Here is an 18886-nt window from a genome sequence, read left to right as displayed (position 1 = left end):
CGATCTCATTTGTACTCTGCTTGTAAATCAGAAATTAAGGCTTGGCCAATATAGTTGTTTCACAGAAGAAAAAAAAATCGTAAATTAAATCAATTTTACTATTAACACGTTTCTCATTTGTGATTGAGATACATGAATGGATTAACAGGTATCACTTGAATTCTTAAAGGAGAGTAGAAAAGCACCAAAAATCAGAATACCCTACTTGTATCCTATGTGATTGGAGCCTAATTAACCACAAATAATTCAATTAAGGCTCCACACACACACACACTCTATTTAGTTTTTTTGCCGTTCGTCCTGCCAGAAACACATTAACACTGATTGAAACATGCTGCACAGAAATGCAGCACTCCTATTTACAAGCTGTCCCCTCTCCCACACTGTCATTTTTGTAGAAATGATCAGTTGAACCCAGGTTTGTTCTGAAATTGGGGATCAGCTGATCCCAAAGTTTGTCCTGTATTTTTATTCATTGCAATAGATACTACGATACTGTAATACAGAGCTTGATAAGCTGTAAGTCTTAGCTAGAAGCCTACACTTAATAATGAACTAAGGAGTCAGGACTAAATCTGCAAGATCATTGCAATTGATCACGTAGCTTTTCAATGCATATATCAAATGCATACCGATTGATAGCTGTACCGCATTATTGATAGTGTGAGGAAGGAAAATTAGCATTAAAAAAGTTTAATTCTAGGTATCATAGTTTAATATATTCTAATAGAACGACTTTGTAGTCCTAATGCTGTCGTAATTAATGTTTTCATTCTAGAACGCATATTTACATACCCAAGCTTAACACAAAATGATAGTACGCTACTAACACTATTAAAACTTTACTGAGGTACCGTGGTAAATGAATTGCAAGGTGTATTAAAGCTAAGCTAGAATACAATGAAATCAAGTAAAAATACGACAGACTTTAAAAAACACTACACTATACAATGGGAGTGCACATTTATCAGGATGTGTGTAACCCGTAACATTATCTCTTATAACAAACAAAAGACGTCTAAGAAGTTACGTTGTTTTTTCAAGAAATAGCAATTTGCTAAAAAAAAAAAAACAAGCAACAAAATACAAACAATTATTTGTGGCAACTACTGAATTACGTTGTCGACACCAGTGTTTCAATTTTAAACGTAAGTAGTGTGTTTTCCCCCATGTGATTTGAACACAGTTTTAGTAGCTCTTTAGTAGTTGTGAATGTATCGCTGGAACACACACTCTGCTTCCTAAAATCAGGTATTATCAAAGGAATGACGTCACTAAAGCTCCAGCTCTACTTCCTGGTTTCTGTACTGAGGAGCTGTGTGGAACTGAAACACAAGAAATCTGCCAGAAAAAAAGCAGCTATAGCAGTAATCGAAGGAAGCACAACATGACATATTATTACCACGGAATCTAAAAACACATGAAAGCCACTCGACGCAAAGCGGCTTCGAAACGAAACATTTGTAGTGGCGTCTTTGTGGATTCAGAGAGCAGTAAAAACAAGCCGGTCTGCAGGATTCGAGATGTTGTAAACCATGGACAGCAGAATTAAGTAAGTAGGAAGCGGTGCAGCAGTAACCTACACGGTACGGCAGTGTGTGTGTGTGCGTGAATGTCACTGAGATACAATGCTTAAAGTAAAAAAACAACAACAAAACAAACAGTAGTACTTACAAAAATCCAGGACTTAAGAGCCTAATTGTAGACAACATGTACGTTGTTGTCAATGACTCATTTATTAAAACTGAGTGCAAAGTTTAAATTAATGTACATGTTGTAGGCCCGAAGCCTTTAAAACACCCCCTAAATCAGATGTCACCAGTCCTATAGCCGTATTAGATAAAGGTCTGAATCAATAGTTGCTAAAATGTTTTATATTTAAACACATACAATATAGATCCAACGTTATCCTGGTTACATTGTGGCTCACCTAACTGTCATTACTTTATTTAACTAGCATTGAGGTTGTACAGGTTACAGTACACTTAAAAAAACGAAGCCAAAAAAAAAAAAAAACCTAAAACCTTAACAACGTGCTGTGTTAATATGTTTTTTTTTTTTTTTGGCAGGAGATCTCTGTTGGTTTGAATGCTTGTTGTTTCATATTTGCTCTATGTAATTTAAAGAATACTTCACAAATGCCTACCAATGGTCTTGCCAGTTTTGCCTGAGTGTCCTGAATTTTACTTACATTTGTCAAACAAATGAAACACTAGTTCAAATATGACTTCACATGTTTTGTATGTTTTAACCACCCCGATATTTTTCTTTAGGTGGGTCAAACATAGTTTAGAAAGCGTTTACAATAGTCAGAGCTACTGGTATGTTTCTAAATCAATGTATGATAAGGTGTGTAACCAGTCGTCTTGTGTGATTTGCTTGCCCTAACAGCGAAAATCCTGCAAGAACCTTTGATCTTGTACTGCAGGTGGAATGTCCTACTTCTGAAAATAAAGGTATGACATTGTAGTTCCCATATGTTCTTTTCCGAGTCTGTGTTTGTCAGCTGTAATGAACATGCTACTTTGAACCAGAGCATGGGGCTTTAAATTAATTGATGCTGATTTGGAAAAAGCTGCAATAACTTGCATGCCCCTGATGCAAGATAGTGTTGCTCACTAAGTGAATAGGTACTTTAGAAACAGTTGCCGTGTAATGACACAGTTGTATGTCATACTTATATTTCTTAATAAGTAACTGTTTAAATTGTCGATGGAAAATGAAAGTGTAGATGACAATAAAAAATGAATGTTTTCATTGCCTCTACTTTTAGAGTGTAATATATCACCAGGGCAGGTATAGATAAGAAGACTGTCCAGTCTTCTTTTTGTCTTTCACTTGCCTATATACTGAACATGCAGGTATAATGGGAAAAGGAGCCTTTAGTGGGTTGTTGATCAAAGTATGCCTTGAGTTGGGCTGTCATCATGGTATAAATATTTGCAAACATTTACACTAAAACTAACATTCAGAAATTAATTGTCTAAACATTTACTAACTCTTTGCACAACCAATTGCATAATTATTTTCAAGAGAAACTAATGATAAAATGTTGAAGTTACAGTAAGAAGAGTTTATTTAATGACACAACAGCCAGCTTCCAAAACATTCAATATGCTAACAGTCCATGCTCAAGGGAAATGCGTGTTTTATAAATATTCTAGGTATTTATGGATTTCTGATGGCTTGGCAACTATTTCATTTTATTCGGTGGCAGTGCTACACAAAATATGAATTGCTTCCACATTATATCTCTAATAATAATAATAATGCAAGAATGATTAAACTCTGAGCTTTTATACTCTGCTTTTTACTTTATCCATGTCTTATGTGCCAGATATGGTTCTGACTAAAGGTATACAGCCTGTACTTTTTTGTAGATGATATGCTAAGATAACATGTTGATGAAATGAAAGTTTTAAAATGACACACGTTTACACACTGTATTCATGATAATGCACATTTGCAGCTCTGACAACGGGGCAGGAGTTTGCTCTTCAGAACTAAAGCAATAAATATGGTCTATTACAAAATGTAGTTCTTCATATTGACTTAGCAAGGCTTTCTTCAAATTAATGTGAATTAATTCAAATTAATGTGTAATAAAATGTGCTTAAACCTTTAGAGAAATGCAAGTGTGATTCATGCAGTTTGTTTTCTGTTCCTAAACTGCTTACAAGTTGTGCACTGCTGTGGGTTTCTGGGTGTAGTCTGAAAGCAGCAGACACATGTTTTCCTCTTTCAGTTACTGTATCATATTTAATAGATCTTGTTTTGTATGAGTGATCAGAATTTTGCCTGAAAGACTGCAGTAAGCATTACTGTAAAGGTTTACTTCTTAAAATGTGTCCAATTGTGTGAGTGACGGGATTGTGTGAAATAATAAACATAAACTGACCTTATGATATATAATCTTAAAGTAAATGGAACCTATGCAGACATGTTGGCACTAGAAATGCTATCTAAGGAAATGATCTAGCAATATCCAGCTGCCAAATGAATAAAGTTGAGAGGCAAAATGTTAATTTTTTTTTTTTTTTTTACATTGCTACTGGCCTGAATAGCATACAGACACAGAGGTATTTTCATTTATGTATATGGCACAGGTTCTGGACAGTGATCACAAACCTCTGGAGGTGGGGCTGTCTTGGTTGTCAGATGGAGATTAAATATATCTGTGACACCTAGGCATTAAAAACCATACAAAAAAGATTTAATAACAGAAAAATGAGAATGTAAACTGTAAAATAGGACAGAGGTGGTTTGAAATAAAGGACTGTATGAGGAATACATTATAATTACAGGGAGTCGCACTATGAAGAAACATTTGCTCTACAACATTTGGGCCGACGGTTCAATCCAGAGAAGCTTAAATGGAAGCGTCTATAACAAGCTGTTTCCGGGACATTGATGCGCGTATTGTTTACTTGCGTCTGTCACCCAGGTCAACCCTGCTTTAACAAAAGCAGTGTGAAATCACGTATCTGACCCGCATGACACCGGGTCCTGACCCGGGTAGGTTCCGACCTGTGTAGAGCATGCCAGTGTGAAAGGGCTTTTGAAACCATGTTCTGTCAGTCTTGATTTGTCAAAAATGCTCAGATTCAAAAAGGTTAAATTGTACTTAGAATTGCAATTCTTTGATGTGTAGCCTATATAATAACTGAAAATGTAAGTCTTGTTTGAGACGCATAGTTGTGACGTTATCAGTAATTAACAACACTTAGCTTACTTCTTTGGTCAGAGACCAAATCTATGGCTGTGGGCAAGAATGTTGTACAGTATCTACCATATTTAAATGCTCATATATTTGTTAGTTACAATGTTCTTGCTCTCAGCCAGCTCAATTTAGTCAGTTCAAAGAACAAATAACAGAAATCTTTGTGAAACAAACATACGTCTGCGTAAAAAAACAAAACAAAAAAAACAATAATTTTCTGTCTGCAGTTCAACAATCCCTTGATCCTTCTGCTTTGCACTCGCATAAATAGTTACCTTTAGCTTTTCAAAATGTTTGAATTGCAGTTTTTTTGACTTCTTAATCCTTAGTACTGACGCCAAAGTATTGAATATCTATAGTACCGTACATACTACATTTGCAGAAGTAACATATTTTTGCAACAAAGTACAGAACTGTGTTCTGAGTACACTGTACAGTTCTTTAGTGCACTCATGGTATAGTCTGTAATGTTTGGTCATAAGTGATAAAGCAATTAGGAGTACTTGGAAGTTAAAAATGAACAAGCTGAGAAGCATAGTAGTTCTACGTATAGTATGATTCAACAGCATATGATAAATGACTCAAAGTTTATATATTTTGATAAACCCCCTTCTGTTGGAATACACAATTCCGAGGTTACTTTCCTGACCGTGGTTCTTAGCTTGTGTTTAATGCCAGGCTGAGTTTCAATGGAATGTTTGGGCCTGTCCTTTTTTTTCCATATAAACATTTTCTCTACAGGAAGCCATTTTACATGACAACTTAGCTTACCACCTGTGTCCCATAGGACCACTGCCACTGAGAAGCACGTTAAAACCTATTGCATGAATTGAGAAAATACAATTGGGCAAGGATTCAAAGTGATAATTTAAGTTTACATGGAATGGAATACTGTACTCAAGGTGTTTTTAGACAAGTTGCTTTACAGAAGCATAGCTTCCATGCTGTTCTATTTCCATTTATGAGTGAAGCCAACAAGTCTCTGAGGTTAAAAGTATTGAATTTCAATTTATAAGTTGCAAGTGGTCCATAAAATTAAAATTCATCATAAAACACCTTTTCAGTAGTCTCTGTTGACAGGATGGCTTAGTGTATAATTGTCAATGAACAGTATGGAAATCCATGTATTATTTTTTATAGGTATGCAAACGCAAGATTATACAAATTGATCAATTCATTATCACATTTTAGGGTGCTTCTTTTCACCTTATGTATACTGTAATTTTGAAGTACAGCTTTTTTTTGTTTTAAGTACCAAAAGTTTTTTTTTGGTGGCAGAGTGAGGGAAAGGGAGTTTAAGGAGCCTTCAAACGTACTGTACATGTGCACGTATTTCCTCTGCTTATCACAAGCCACACTTCTCCAGTTTAAATTGTATCATATTTAAAACAAAAAAACCCCCCAAAAAAACCCAAAAAACAAAAACACAACATGCTGTTGTACAGTAGTTTGGGTATTGCAAACTAATACAGTGACAGATTTCTTTCGACCTGTGCCAAGCAGACTATATTGTTTAACACTGCCAAGGCAGCAGAGTGAGGCAGATGTTACCTGTCTTTCAGCTCTCCAGAGTCTGGTTACAACAGAGTTCTATGCACTGGGCTATTTTATGACATATAAAACTTAATGTGCTGCAAATAAATACATAGTATAAACACAGCGTTTAGAATGCAGATCAACTGTATAATTCTTTAAACTGTTTTTTTTTTTTGATTAGAAAGAGATAAATTAACCTCAAGCTTGCTTCTGTTGAAACTGATGGTCTTATCAATTGCTGATGTGCATTAAGTTAGTGGTGTTCTTTTTTAGTAACCAGTATTTCCTGTAAAGTCCTACCAATGCACGCCTAAAATCAAATAGCCTAATTATTCATATTGTACACCGATATACTGTAGGCCTACTTCAGTCATTAATGATTGCTCACAAAACTGTTAGGTGGTGTTAAAAAGTTATAAAGTAGGCCCTTGTCTGTACCCATGTTCTTTTATATTTGGGGGATTTCACCTCTATATCAAATACATTTAAACCAATATTGTATTAGCAACTTGCAGCATGATACTGTTGATTTACACATTGCTTTTTCGAGTTTTGTTTTTAAATGGATTGGGAATAATTTGCTTTAACATTGTTTGCTTATTATTTATGTGCAATGAATGATTTTATGACCAGCTTTGTCTGTGCTGTGGTTATCTTTGTACAGCCTGGTTTGTATTTCTTGTTGCTGTCAGTCAGCAGGTCCCCCCCCCCCCCCCCCAGAGGGATTTGCTAACCCTGTTGCCAAAGACACTTCTCTCTGCAGGGATTGAAATCCTGGAACTTGCTACAGCGCTGGTGTGAATTCCCATGGCAAACCAAACAATGATGCTGGGACGTGGGCTCACGCCTTTATTATTATTATTATCATTATTATTATTATTATTATTATTATTATTTATTTCTTAGCAGACGCCCTTATCCAGGGCGACTTACAATTGTTACAAAATATCACATTATACATTATTTCACATTATACAGATATCACATTATTTTTACATATAATTACCCATTTATACAGTTGGGTTTTTACTGAAGCAATCTAAGTAAAGTACCTTGCTCAAGGGCACAACAGCAGTGTCTCCCACTGGGGATTGAACCCATGACCCTCCAGTCCAGAGCCCTAACCACTACTCCACACTGCTGCCTTGCTAATCTCAGTGCCAGCTCACGAGGCCACTTGCGTGTTGACCCATTATGATGGATGTTTTTCTGTTCTGCTTGAAGTTCTCTTGTTCCGATGGGTATGGACAGTTCCTGCAGGGATGTCATGTTTTCAGGTGGTCAGGCATTGGTATGCTTCTGGAAAGGGGAAGTAAAGCCTTAACTCTCTTATGGTTGCAATATAAAAAATATTCTGATCTTAGCCAATTTACTTGTATTATGGAGATCGGTGGTTATTTATGACAAAGATTCAGCTGTTTTTTCCTTATTACAGGAAAAAGGCCTGTTAGCTGACTAGAGTTTTAATATTTTCATCCAGTATAATGCTTTAAAAAATGCTCCTACACTAATAGATTTCTTTAAAGATTTGTTGTGGTTGTTGTGTACATTAAAATAATTTGTATGCTTTTTTTTTTATATATATAGAGCAACAGCACTGGTGTACTGTAGCTACTGGCTATTCATTCTTTTTTCTCTCTTCCCTAGAGTCTAATTAGTACTGTCAGATTGTAAACAAAATGTTTTTAGTCCAGCATTTTCAAATATACAATACGAGATGGTAATTATCTTTTTTTTGTGATGGTAGCAAAATAGTGTTAGCTGTAGGCCTAACTTGTATTATTTTTTTTAGTTGGTAACAATCACTGTTAAATAGAAAAGAAAGCAATCCTACTAGCAGTTGAAGTAGTTGGTAGTAATTGACATGAATATTATTATTATTATTATTATTATTATTATTATTATTATTATTATTATTATTATTATTATTATTTATTTCTTAGCAGACGCCCTTATCCAGGGCGACTTACAATCGTAAGCAAATACATTAAGTGTTACAATACAAGTAATACAATAAGAGCAAGAAATACAATAACAATAACTTTAGAGATATACAGTATATGGAATCTCAGTGACTTCACAGGGGCATGATAGGACCCGGTGCAACCAACTCATCCCTTGACACAGTGTTCCTGGAACCTTTTCAGAAAACCACTACTGGAAACTCTGATTGCAAGTGGGACATGACAGATCCAGCCTACAGACACGTGTAACATATTTACAAGCATGTGCCAGGACCTATTAAGGCCATTCTGTAATTGTTTGGCCAGTTAGATCTAGCCTGTACGGATGAATTTGAAATGTTTAATAACATTGTTAATCTTATGTGTATACTAATGTTACACAAGGGACAGTCAAATTGCATTGGCATTTGAATACAGATTTTTGAAAATGTCTGTAATTTTGTTCAGGGACTGACTTTTTGTTTGTTTTTATAAGAGGAGTTTTAATCAAGTTATTTCAAAATACAATCGGGTTCTAAATCCTCGGGTCTAGGCTGTTTAACAACACTTTGCTTTGCCGTGGGCCAAACAACATTGGATATTGGACTTTATATGAACACCCTGTTGTCTTTTATTGCTTTCATATGCCAGGTACTGTATCTAAATAGGCTGTATGATATGGGTAGATGTAGAGTGTACAGTAGTTACTAGAAGTTATTTTCCCCAAAATAGCAGAATAAGAATAAGAGACCTTAGTTGTTTTATGTTTTTACACAAAAAAGCTCTTCTTTCTTAAGAACGGTATTTGTTAATTTAAGATCCGTATCTCCAATGTCCAGCCATGACCAAATAAACACTTTTTCCTGCTCAAGCAGGTGAGAAACCACAATAGCAACCTGGAAATGCTAATAAATTGAGACCTTGTGTTAAATGCTTAGAAAACATTTTAAAGTTTTACCACCACTGCATAAGACCTGGAGTTCCAATCTCTTTGTCATGAGTCTTTACCATCGCTGATGACATTTTAGTAATTTTAATAATATTACATTTAGTAGCATTGGAACTGTAACAGAAACAAGCTTAAGTTATAGCCTGTTTCAAGTGTTATGAGAGTGGATTGAAAATGTTAGCCATGTCACAATTTCCCAAAATAATATTCTTATTGAGAATGTTTTATATTTGAAATGTGCCTCTGTTTTGTTGGCAGGAAAGGTATATTTTAGATATTTTGTTTTATGAAAAAGGTACTAATTGGATTTCCATTCTTCCTCGCTTCACCTCAAGACAGGAAAAGTTTCATGTGTTTTAGAATAAGAAAACATGCTCACTGTATATGTGGTGCCATTTTATTTTGAAGCTGTGCTTGTTGGATTTCAAATTGAAGTGTGAGTCATTTGGCAGCACTGTGAGACGCACTGTATCTATATCACAGCTGTGAATGGGTACTTGCTTGGACATGTGCCCTCCTAATGCAGGATCTCTTAAGTCAAGGACATTAGACCATAAATTCTACATGCTTAGCTGTTTTTATCATCTTGCATGTAGGCTTATAACCTACACCTGTTACAGTCAGAGTAACTCCCAATAATGTTAACTCAGTCTGAGAGGTTTTGAGGCTTTAGAGATATTTAGATTGGTATACTGTACTGTAGGTCCCCATGTTGCTAATAATAACAGTTTAGAATGTAACTGTTTGGTTTTTACCTGAAATAAGAATTAAGGACAACACTAATTGCCACACTGACATAACCTAAATACAATAATTACTGTACTTAAATATTGAAATTGATTTGTTAGGTAGGCTAGTTTTGGACAATAAACAGAACTGGTAACCTGATCAATTTTACTACTTGGGGAAATAACTTTATTTTTTATTTTTTTGTCATAGCTTTAGATTTACTAAATAACCATGACATGTAATGCCATTTGTCGATGCAATTGGAAAAACATTTTTAAACGATTCTGTGAGTCTTTTTTTTGTGCTTGAAAGATGCACACTAATCTGCTTACCCCTTTAATTGAGAGAGCTGGGTGTGGAGCGCCAGGCAGCTAGAATAAATCTGTTGATCCAGAAGTAAAATGATGACCGCAGCTATTACATGCTTTTGGCTCTGAAATCCTCCCCCTCCCCCCTCTCCCCTCCCCCTGCCTTTCTGAAAAAAAAAGCTTCTTGTTCAACAATAGAAAATTCTACCGTATGTTCAGCTGACATCTTCATCAGGTCACAGCGGGTTACCTTAGTTAACGTTCAGTTGAGTGTCTGATAGGATTTTCTCCTGTTTTCTTGACTAGCTGGGTGAAAGTCTAGACACCAAGAAGCAGATTTTTTACTACAAACACAATACTATTGTGAATGTTAAGTAGCTGCGGCTTCCTCTGACGTGCAGGCTCTGTGCACAACCGCTGGTTCAAAAAGCTAATCTAGACCACTACATACTGTGAAATATCTTTCATGGATTAAAAAAAAGAAAGAAAAAGAAATCTTTGCCAAGCAGGCCCCCAACTTTGGTAGTTTAAAATAAATGACTGACAGGAATGGTTACATGATTTCCAGTAGGACCTGAGTTGTGATGTAAGCTTTACGCAAGGTTCGGGGGGCGGGAGCAGGGGCTCCAGCTATACTCTATTAAACAATTCAATTGATACATCAACACCCCATACATTAATCACTTAACTCACCTATTTTATGCCTAAAAACAAACAACTCCTTGCCTAAGTGTTTCAGTTCTGCCCTCCTCCTCCTATACGTGTCTTCCTTTGCATCTCGTCTCCTTTGGGGGGGTAGTGAGACTCACTTCCCTGACCTCCGGTTGGACACCACCAACAAGCCTCCGTTGAGGGAGGTTCTCACCATGCGAGTCAGAGGGGACCTCCGGCCATACTGTGTATTGGTGCAACTAAGCACTCTGCTTCCCCTCACCAGGATGAGGCTCTACTCTAATTCCCTTAATCGAATTCAGGACTCGGCCTGCTAACCTAACGCCAAACTAACCTAACACCTAACTGTTCTTTCCGCTTTCTGTCAACATGCTCAGCGAGCTGGACATCCTGTTATGTGTTTTCGGGGTTGCTGGGACAACCAGCCTTAGAGACAGCGGCTCTTCCCAGCAAGGCTCCAGCGTGACGAGATCCTTCTTCCCTATTCTATCCTATCCCACGGGGCTGCTCAGCGGAAGCATTCCAAGCCTCCGGCCGTTAAGTGGAAATGGCCGAAACTCTACGTAGCCACTGCTGTCGCCCCGTGAATTAAAGTACAAACAGGATTTAGTGTTTCTAGTGGGATTGCATTCCCAAGTTTGTTAGCATACCCTAGCATTTAGTATTGGAGAACAGAATTAAAGTGATAAAGGATTACCACAAACAGCAAATATAATAAAAATATATATATATTATAAAGGGCAAGTTTGAAAAGTCCTGTTGCAGCTTTTTGGTTTTTAGTTAAAAAACAAAACAAACAAAAAAAAAAACATGATGCATGATTTTCTAGGTAAAATTATTTGTCATAAATAGGTTGTGATGAAGTGACAGGAGAGCAAAGGTCACAAGGGTTCTGTAATCTTACTGGTCTTTCTCAATGTGCTTGTCTTCCATCTACACAAACTTGTCAGTGGCACAAATGTCTAGATGCACCTGCCGCAGGCTAGGGCAGAGGTTTCACATCATCATCAGTCATTAACCATTGAAGATGCTCCCTCACTGTACTACTCCAAATATGGAAATTGTGATATGATTTCCATTTGCAGCAGTGCAAAGGAGCTTTGTTGATGCAGGACAATGCTCAACCATGTGCTGCCTAGTTCACTATTCAGAACGTGAAATGGAAGGTACTTCCATACCCCCTCTTATTGTCATGTAGAGTTTACAAAACACCATGGCATGGTTCACTTGAACGACCCACATGAATTTGAGTAGCGTTTTTTGGTGTTAATGTATATTATAAAAGACAATTTGGTTATGATTGTTTAGATTTAATATGCTAATATTCATTTTGGAAATACTAGTTACTATCACCGTTTTTTGTGTAGCCTAATTAATCAGGTAGCTCTCTAGCACATGTTCAAGTCCAGGTCAGGGATGATCTGCATAAACCATCTACTGTACCAAACCCACAGCTTAGTGTTAAAAGCAGGCTGTGCTGTTGGTGAGGTGGAAAGTCATTTATATAAGATTATGACTGTCGCTTGTTGAAGGCATAGCAGGCATATTGACCCTGGTGCTCCTTGATTCCTTTCACAAACTTCATTGGGCTGTGTTATTGCCTTCATGGAAACTAGAAGCTCTTTAAGTGCTACTGTAGCTTGTGCAAATGGTGTATACACAGCCAAACCATTCTATCTGAAAATATACCTGCAGTAAAAACACCTTTTTCCAAGTTTGCATTTGTTTCAGCTAAGTCATGTTCCCCTTACTGAAAACTAAAATGACAATTTCAAAATAAGGGTTTGTCAAATATCTGGTAGGTAATAAACAAGAAGTCAGACATACAGGAGCTCCTTAATTGCTATAAAAATGGTCAAGATTGCAAGATAAATGGGCTCAGGATCTCTACAATTTAATTTGTCATGTTGACATATTTTGAACATTAGAAAACATTTCAGTACCGTCAGCCAATCAGCTTCCACTTCTACCGGGCTGTAATAGACTGTAAATGCCCGCTGAAACGTCTCAGCACCAACTGAATCAAATTTAAAATTAAGTGACTTTATATTGGTGTTTCCATTTTTTTGTCCACTACCTATTATATATAAAAAAAAAATTTAGCTCAATAATATAATATAATATACAATATAATATAATATACAGTGCCTTGGTCAGGGGTCTGACCAGTGCCTTGGTCAGACCCCTGACCAATTCTCTCATAATACTGAATTACAAATGGTACATTGAAATTTTGTTCTGTTTGATATTTTATTTTAAAACACTGAAACTCAAAATCAATTATTGTAAGGTGAAATTAGTTTTATGTTGGGAAATATTTTAAAGAAAAATAAAAAACTGAAATCTTGCTTGCATAAGTATTCAACCCCCACACATTAATATTTGATAGAGCCACCTTTCGCTGCAATAACAGCTTTAAGTCTTTTGGGGTAAGTATGTACCAGCTTTGCACACAGTGTTGGAGTGATTTTGGCCCATTCTTCTTGGCAGATTTGCTCCAGATTGTTCAGGTTGGTTGGACGACGCTTGTGGACCGCAATTTTCAAATAGTGCCACAGATTCTCAATGGGATTGAGATCAGGACTTTTTGTTCTTGAGCCACTCCAATGTTGCTTTGGCCTTGTGCTTGGGATCATTGTCCTGCTGAAAGGTGAATTTCTTCCCAAGCTTCATTCTTTTAGCGGACTGAAGCAGGTTCTCTTGCAGTATTTCCCTGTATTTTGCTCCATCCATTCTTCCTTCAATTTTAACAAGATGCCCAGTCCCTGCTGATGAGAAGCATCCCCACAGCATGCTGCTGCCACCACCATACTTCACTGTAGGGATGGTGTGTCTTGAGACATTGGCAGTGTTAGGTTTGCGCCACACATAGCGCTTTGAGTTTTGGCCAAAAAGCTCTATCTTGGTCTCATCTGACCACAAAACCTTTTCCCACATCGCAGCTGGGTCACTCTCATGCTTTCTGGCAAATTCCAGACGTGCTTTCAGATGGTCCGTTTTGAGTAATGGCTTCTTTCTTGCCACCCTCCCATACAGGCCAGTGTTATGCAGAGCTCTTGATATGGTTGACTAGTGCACCATTACTCCACTCGAAGCCACTGAACTCTGTAGCTCCTTCAAAGTGATTGTTGGCCTCTCTGTGGCTTCTCTCACAAGTCTCCTTCTTGTTTGAGCGCTGAGTTTTGAGGGACGGCCTTTTCTTGGCAGTGCCTGGGTGGTGTGATGCAGCTTCCACTTCCTGATTATTGATCCAACTGTGCTCACTGAGATATCCAAACACTTGGATATTATTTTGTACCCTTTCCCTAATCTATGCATTTGTATTACTTTATCTCTAACTTCTGTAGAATGCTCTTTGGTCTTCATTTTCCTTCAGATTCACAGCCTGACCAATGATCCTTCAACAGTGGAGTTTTTATCCAGAAAATGTGACGGCAACTTTAATGGTTCACAGGTGGAGGCCAATGGTAAGGTAATTGTGTCCTCGTTAGGGCAATTTCTTTCATCGGTGTAAACTGGGAACTTCCATAGCACAGGGGTTGAATACTTACGCAAGCAAGATATTTCAGTTTTTTATATTTCTTAAAAATATTTCCCAACATAAAACCAATGTCACCTTACAATAATTGATTTTGAGTTTCAGTGTTTTAAAATAAAACAACAAACAGAACGAAATTTCAATGTACCATTTTGTAAATTCAGTAATATGAGAGAATTGGTCAGGGGTCAGAATACTTTTTCAAGGCACTGTATATGTGTGTATATATATATATATATATATATATATATATATATATATATATATATATATATATATATATATATAATCATTTCTTTCCACCATTGTATCTCAAAATCCAAGTGATGAAAAGTTATACCAGCTGTTAAAGAAACATTGGATCACACTACTAGCAACCTATTAACCTGTCCTTCCCGCTTTCTTCTTATCAAAGCAAAGGTGTTGACTTTTAAAGACAGGCATCCGAGGAACGTCAAAACATTGATTTTCATCTGCCCTCTAACTTTCGTGCTCTGTCAAGCAGCCATTTTCTTGTTGAAGGTTAGTTACGCTCTGGGAAAGATGCCCCTCACCACTGATGGTTCCAATACAGCGATCACCCACAGCTTCATAGGGGTGCGAAGAGAAGAAATTGCTTTCTCCGTCAAGGTGATTTCAATTCAATTCTCACCCATTAGCCTTGTATAGTTGACTTCAAAATTACTCCTTCAGACAGAATATACTGTTTTATTTTATATTAGGATAGTTGCCCTTTGCAACGTGATATGTCTTCAAAATCATGTTAATTCTGTGTTCACCCAGACATGCACAAATACGATTACTGGTGCACTGGCTTCTTAAACCCGGGTTCCACTGTAGACACAGCTATTTAAAAATTATTTAAAATGGGGCCTTTTAACCTTCAACAATATGTATAACTCCAGGTAGAGTCCTATTTTAATGATTTTCATGAAGGCAGGTTTTTTGATATGCCACTATTTACATCAGTCTTTGATAACAGAGCACATCTGTATGCCACAGTTAAGTACCTATGTGAACACAGGCAAAAACCATCTTTCATATAGCAGGATCATTGACATAAGCTATGCCATTATTGGGATTGTTTATGTAAGAAACACTGAAGCAAAAAGTCAATACTGTGGCCCATGGAATACTTTCTAAGCTTCCTTTTGTGTTTCGTTCTCAAGTTTTTAAAATAGATAATCATTCATGCATCATACCGGGGAGCTCAGTGGAGCTTTCTTCTGGGCTAGGTGGCAATGTTTGAACACTGTCTAGGGACGAGCCTTGATTAGCTCAATTTTCCAATACATCAGCATACAATACAGTATGTGTGTAGATATTGTGCTGTTGGAGTATCTGTCCTTTAGCAGTGACCTAAACCAAATTTTCCATGCTTTGTTAAATTTGAAAGACATCACAGAGTATAAAATCATTGTAATAGAAAACGAAGGACACCACATGGGGTAAAAAAAAAAAATAAATTCTAAATCATTTCAAACACCTGAAATGCGAACTTTTTACTTGAACATTATGTAGACTATTGAGCTAATATTACATTTATAGTATTATTTAGGAGTCAGTACTATTCAAAAACTGATTATTGTTTATTAATTGAAGATTTTAAGTGTAGATTTGGGGTTTTCAAGGTTAAATTCCACATATACTATGACAGTGATGAACCAGGGGACATAACAGCACGGATGATGTGCACCAACATCTAATATATATACACCAGCAGCATGCGTGTGATTTACCATAAATATTGATTGCAATGTTTAATACTATTAAATAGTATTTCATTTTTTTAAAACTCCACAGAATGCTGTTACATATAATTAGGGCTTTTGATTTTCTGGGTTTTGACCGTCCTCGCAATGGGGGGGCTCAACTTTTACATGAGGTCGACTTTTAGTTGAGCGAATATGGTAACTGAAAACAAATATTTTCATACGGTATATAAAAAGCGAAAGCACCGAAAAACTATTATAACTCGAAAATAGCTCAAAATATGCACCAAAAAATTAAATTAATAAAAACCAAAAAACAGAAACCCTACATACAATCCACACAATTTGTCACAGTTAAATTGGACGACTTAATTGAATCTTAACACGCAGAATTTTATGGCATGGTATCCAGTGTTCTGCCACATGCTGTTTTCTAACAAGCTTTAAAATGAAGTATTTGTATGCCATTGGCTAATTGTCACAGTGTGCTTTCACAGTCATTCGTTTCAGAACTTTTTAAGGCTATAAACTGGAGCACAAAATGGAACTCGCAGCCTGGAAAAAGGTGAATCACTTTATTAAGCTGGTTTCATAAGGGAGGATTACGCTACCTTGTTGACCTGGGCTTGATTCCAGAGAAAAGACCAAGGTGTCTAAATAATTTGAACAGCTGTGTGTGTCTCATGTGCACCATTGTGTTTCACAGACCTGCTGAGAATAGGCACAGACTCAGCAGGAACATCTCGGGAGGCTAAAGGACCCAAAAGCGCGCAGAGGCGAGAGGATTAGCAAGGCTGGGGTTTGTGATGGTGACATTTTTCTCCTCTGGCAGAACAGCAGGGGGCTGAGTATACCCCAATAACCTTCAACTTTCATCCTTAACCCATTAATCCCCATTCTATCAGTTTGAGAGAATTGTGTGTGGGGGTGGGGGGGTGTGCTTTTTTTTTTTTGATAGGCTGAAAAGAATACTATTTTTTTTTTTTTTTTAAATGGTGTTCTCTACGGCATCAGTACTGATACTTGGATACTGTAGATTTTTATTTTTTTGTCAAATGGGTTTTAAAAAATTCTTTTTTCTTCTTCTTCTTCATAAAGATCAGACTTGTAGTCGAGTCTGAGTCACTAACATTCAAGTCCGAGTCACGAATCCTTAACTTTGAGTCTAGAGTCCGTCCAAGCCCTTGAAACAAGCTCAAATCAATTGTCATTCAACTAGTTGTAGTAGTGGGGGAACAGTTTACCTAACGGATGTTGTCTGATATCCCTCAGGAAAAATGCAAAAATAATGAAAAAAAAAAAATTCCATTTATTTATTCTAGCTAGATTATTCTATTTGATGCCTTTTTCAACTTGTCTGTCACTATCTTCTTTTCTTTTGGAATTGGAATACTGTTTGAATGTACCTGAAGTTTATCGATAAGCTTTACGTTTCAGTTTGTGGACGTTGTTTTTCACTTTGATAGAAGCCGTGATCTGGACTATTGAGCCAGTGTAGTGTTAGAAAGTGTTACATCGTCAGAATGTGGTATGCGTACCACAACTTGACTCATGTAATGGCAGAAAGTGGTATGATTGCAAGTTGTGCGCTATTTTGGTGCAATCAATTGCGATCTGATGGGTGTTTTCCTATTGTCTAAAGAGGTACATTTACCATTAATTCTACATTATTTTTTTTTTGCAAATGGAAACTGGCAACAGACAATTTCTCTAAAAAGAAAAAACAATTTACAAGAAGTCCACCTCAAAGTTGCACAATTAAAAAAAAATGTACAAGACCCTATATGATATATGATAAATATTTCCATACTATTTTCTTAATGGTTGAAAAATACATTAAAAACAACATAAAAGACTGGGAAATATGATAAATTAAATTTAAAAAGATCTAAATGACCAAAAACAGCATAACGTACCATATTTGAATGGGCGCTTCCCTGCTTTCTTAGCGGAAGTTGTTTAGGCATGCGTGAGCAAGTGCAGGTGTGCTGAGTACCACTACACAGGTAAGAAATTAAAGTTACTTTCACCTCTGACTGTAGCATCTACTTTGACTTCAATTCCAGTAAAGTCTGCCAATCTGACTCAGACATTAACTGTATATATACTGTGTTCTTAAATAGTACGTTTAGTAGTATTATTATTTGTTTTGCAAAACAGAAACTTTATGTTTCACTTTCATTGCATTTGCACTTTTATTAACTCTGTAATACAATGATACATTTACGAGATTGTGCTTCATTTTATCTTGTATTTTTTATCTTTTCTCTTTTACACAAAAACATTATGTTTATGTATTTCCCAGTTGCGGCTGGTGGGTAAAATTTTTAGGTGTTTACATCTCAGATGCAGATGAGGTGTTGAGGTCCAGGGGGACAACCTCAATGGTAGAAGCACTGTCCAGCCTGACGTGGCTATCAACAAGATTAAAAAAATGATAATATAAAATATTATATAAATAATACTAAAATAATACAAATATACAGTATGGTATATTTAATAACCGATTACCCCAAACAGGCAAAGCTAAAGCACTGCTGAAGGGCAGCAGCCTCGAGAGAAAAAGGGACAGACGGCACAAAATAAAAGCAGATTAAAACTGTGAAAAGAACGAAGTTGAACAAATAAGACAATAAACATTAGTTTAAAGTTAGACAAAGACTTGTATATTTTATTTTAATATTTAAAGATTTAAAGACATGTTTTCTGTCTTTCTGCAAAGTAACATACTATGCAAGACTGAGAAGAGCTGAACTCATGCTGCTCATATTTATAGCCT

At 36.5% G+C, this 18886-nt stretch overlaps 1 protein-coding gene across 2 annotated transcripts in view; it reads left to right on the top strand.

Moving 5' to 3' along the window:
• The first annotated feature begins 393 nt into the window (after positions 1-393).
• Positions 394-18886, top strand: part of LOC117416863 (DENN domain-containing protein 1B) — a 100446-nt gene continuing 81953 nt past the window's right edge. The window contains exons 1-2 of one of the 2 annotated variants that reach the window (XM_034028303.3): positions 394-1552; positions 2392-2456. In XM_034028303.3, the coding sequence (XP_033884194.3) occupies positions 1536-1552; positions 2392-2456 (82 nt within the window). In that variant the 5' untranslated portion in view covers positions 394-1535. The remainder of the gene's footprint in view (positions 1553-2391; positions 2457-18886) is intronic. The other variant, XM_034028305.3, reaches the window with a different exon arrangement.

Source organism: Acipenser ruthenus, chromosome 12, assembly GCF_902713425.1.
Source record: "Acipenser ruthenus chromosome 12, fAciRut3.2 maternal haplotype, whole genome shotgun sequence".
Classification (NCBI taxonomy): Eukaryota; Metazoa; Chordata; class Actinopteri; order Acipenseriformes; family Acipenseridae; genus Acipenser; species Acipenser ruthenus.
This window is presented reverse-complemented; position numbering and strand designations above follow the sequence as displayed.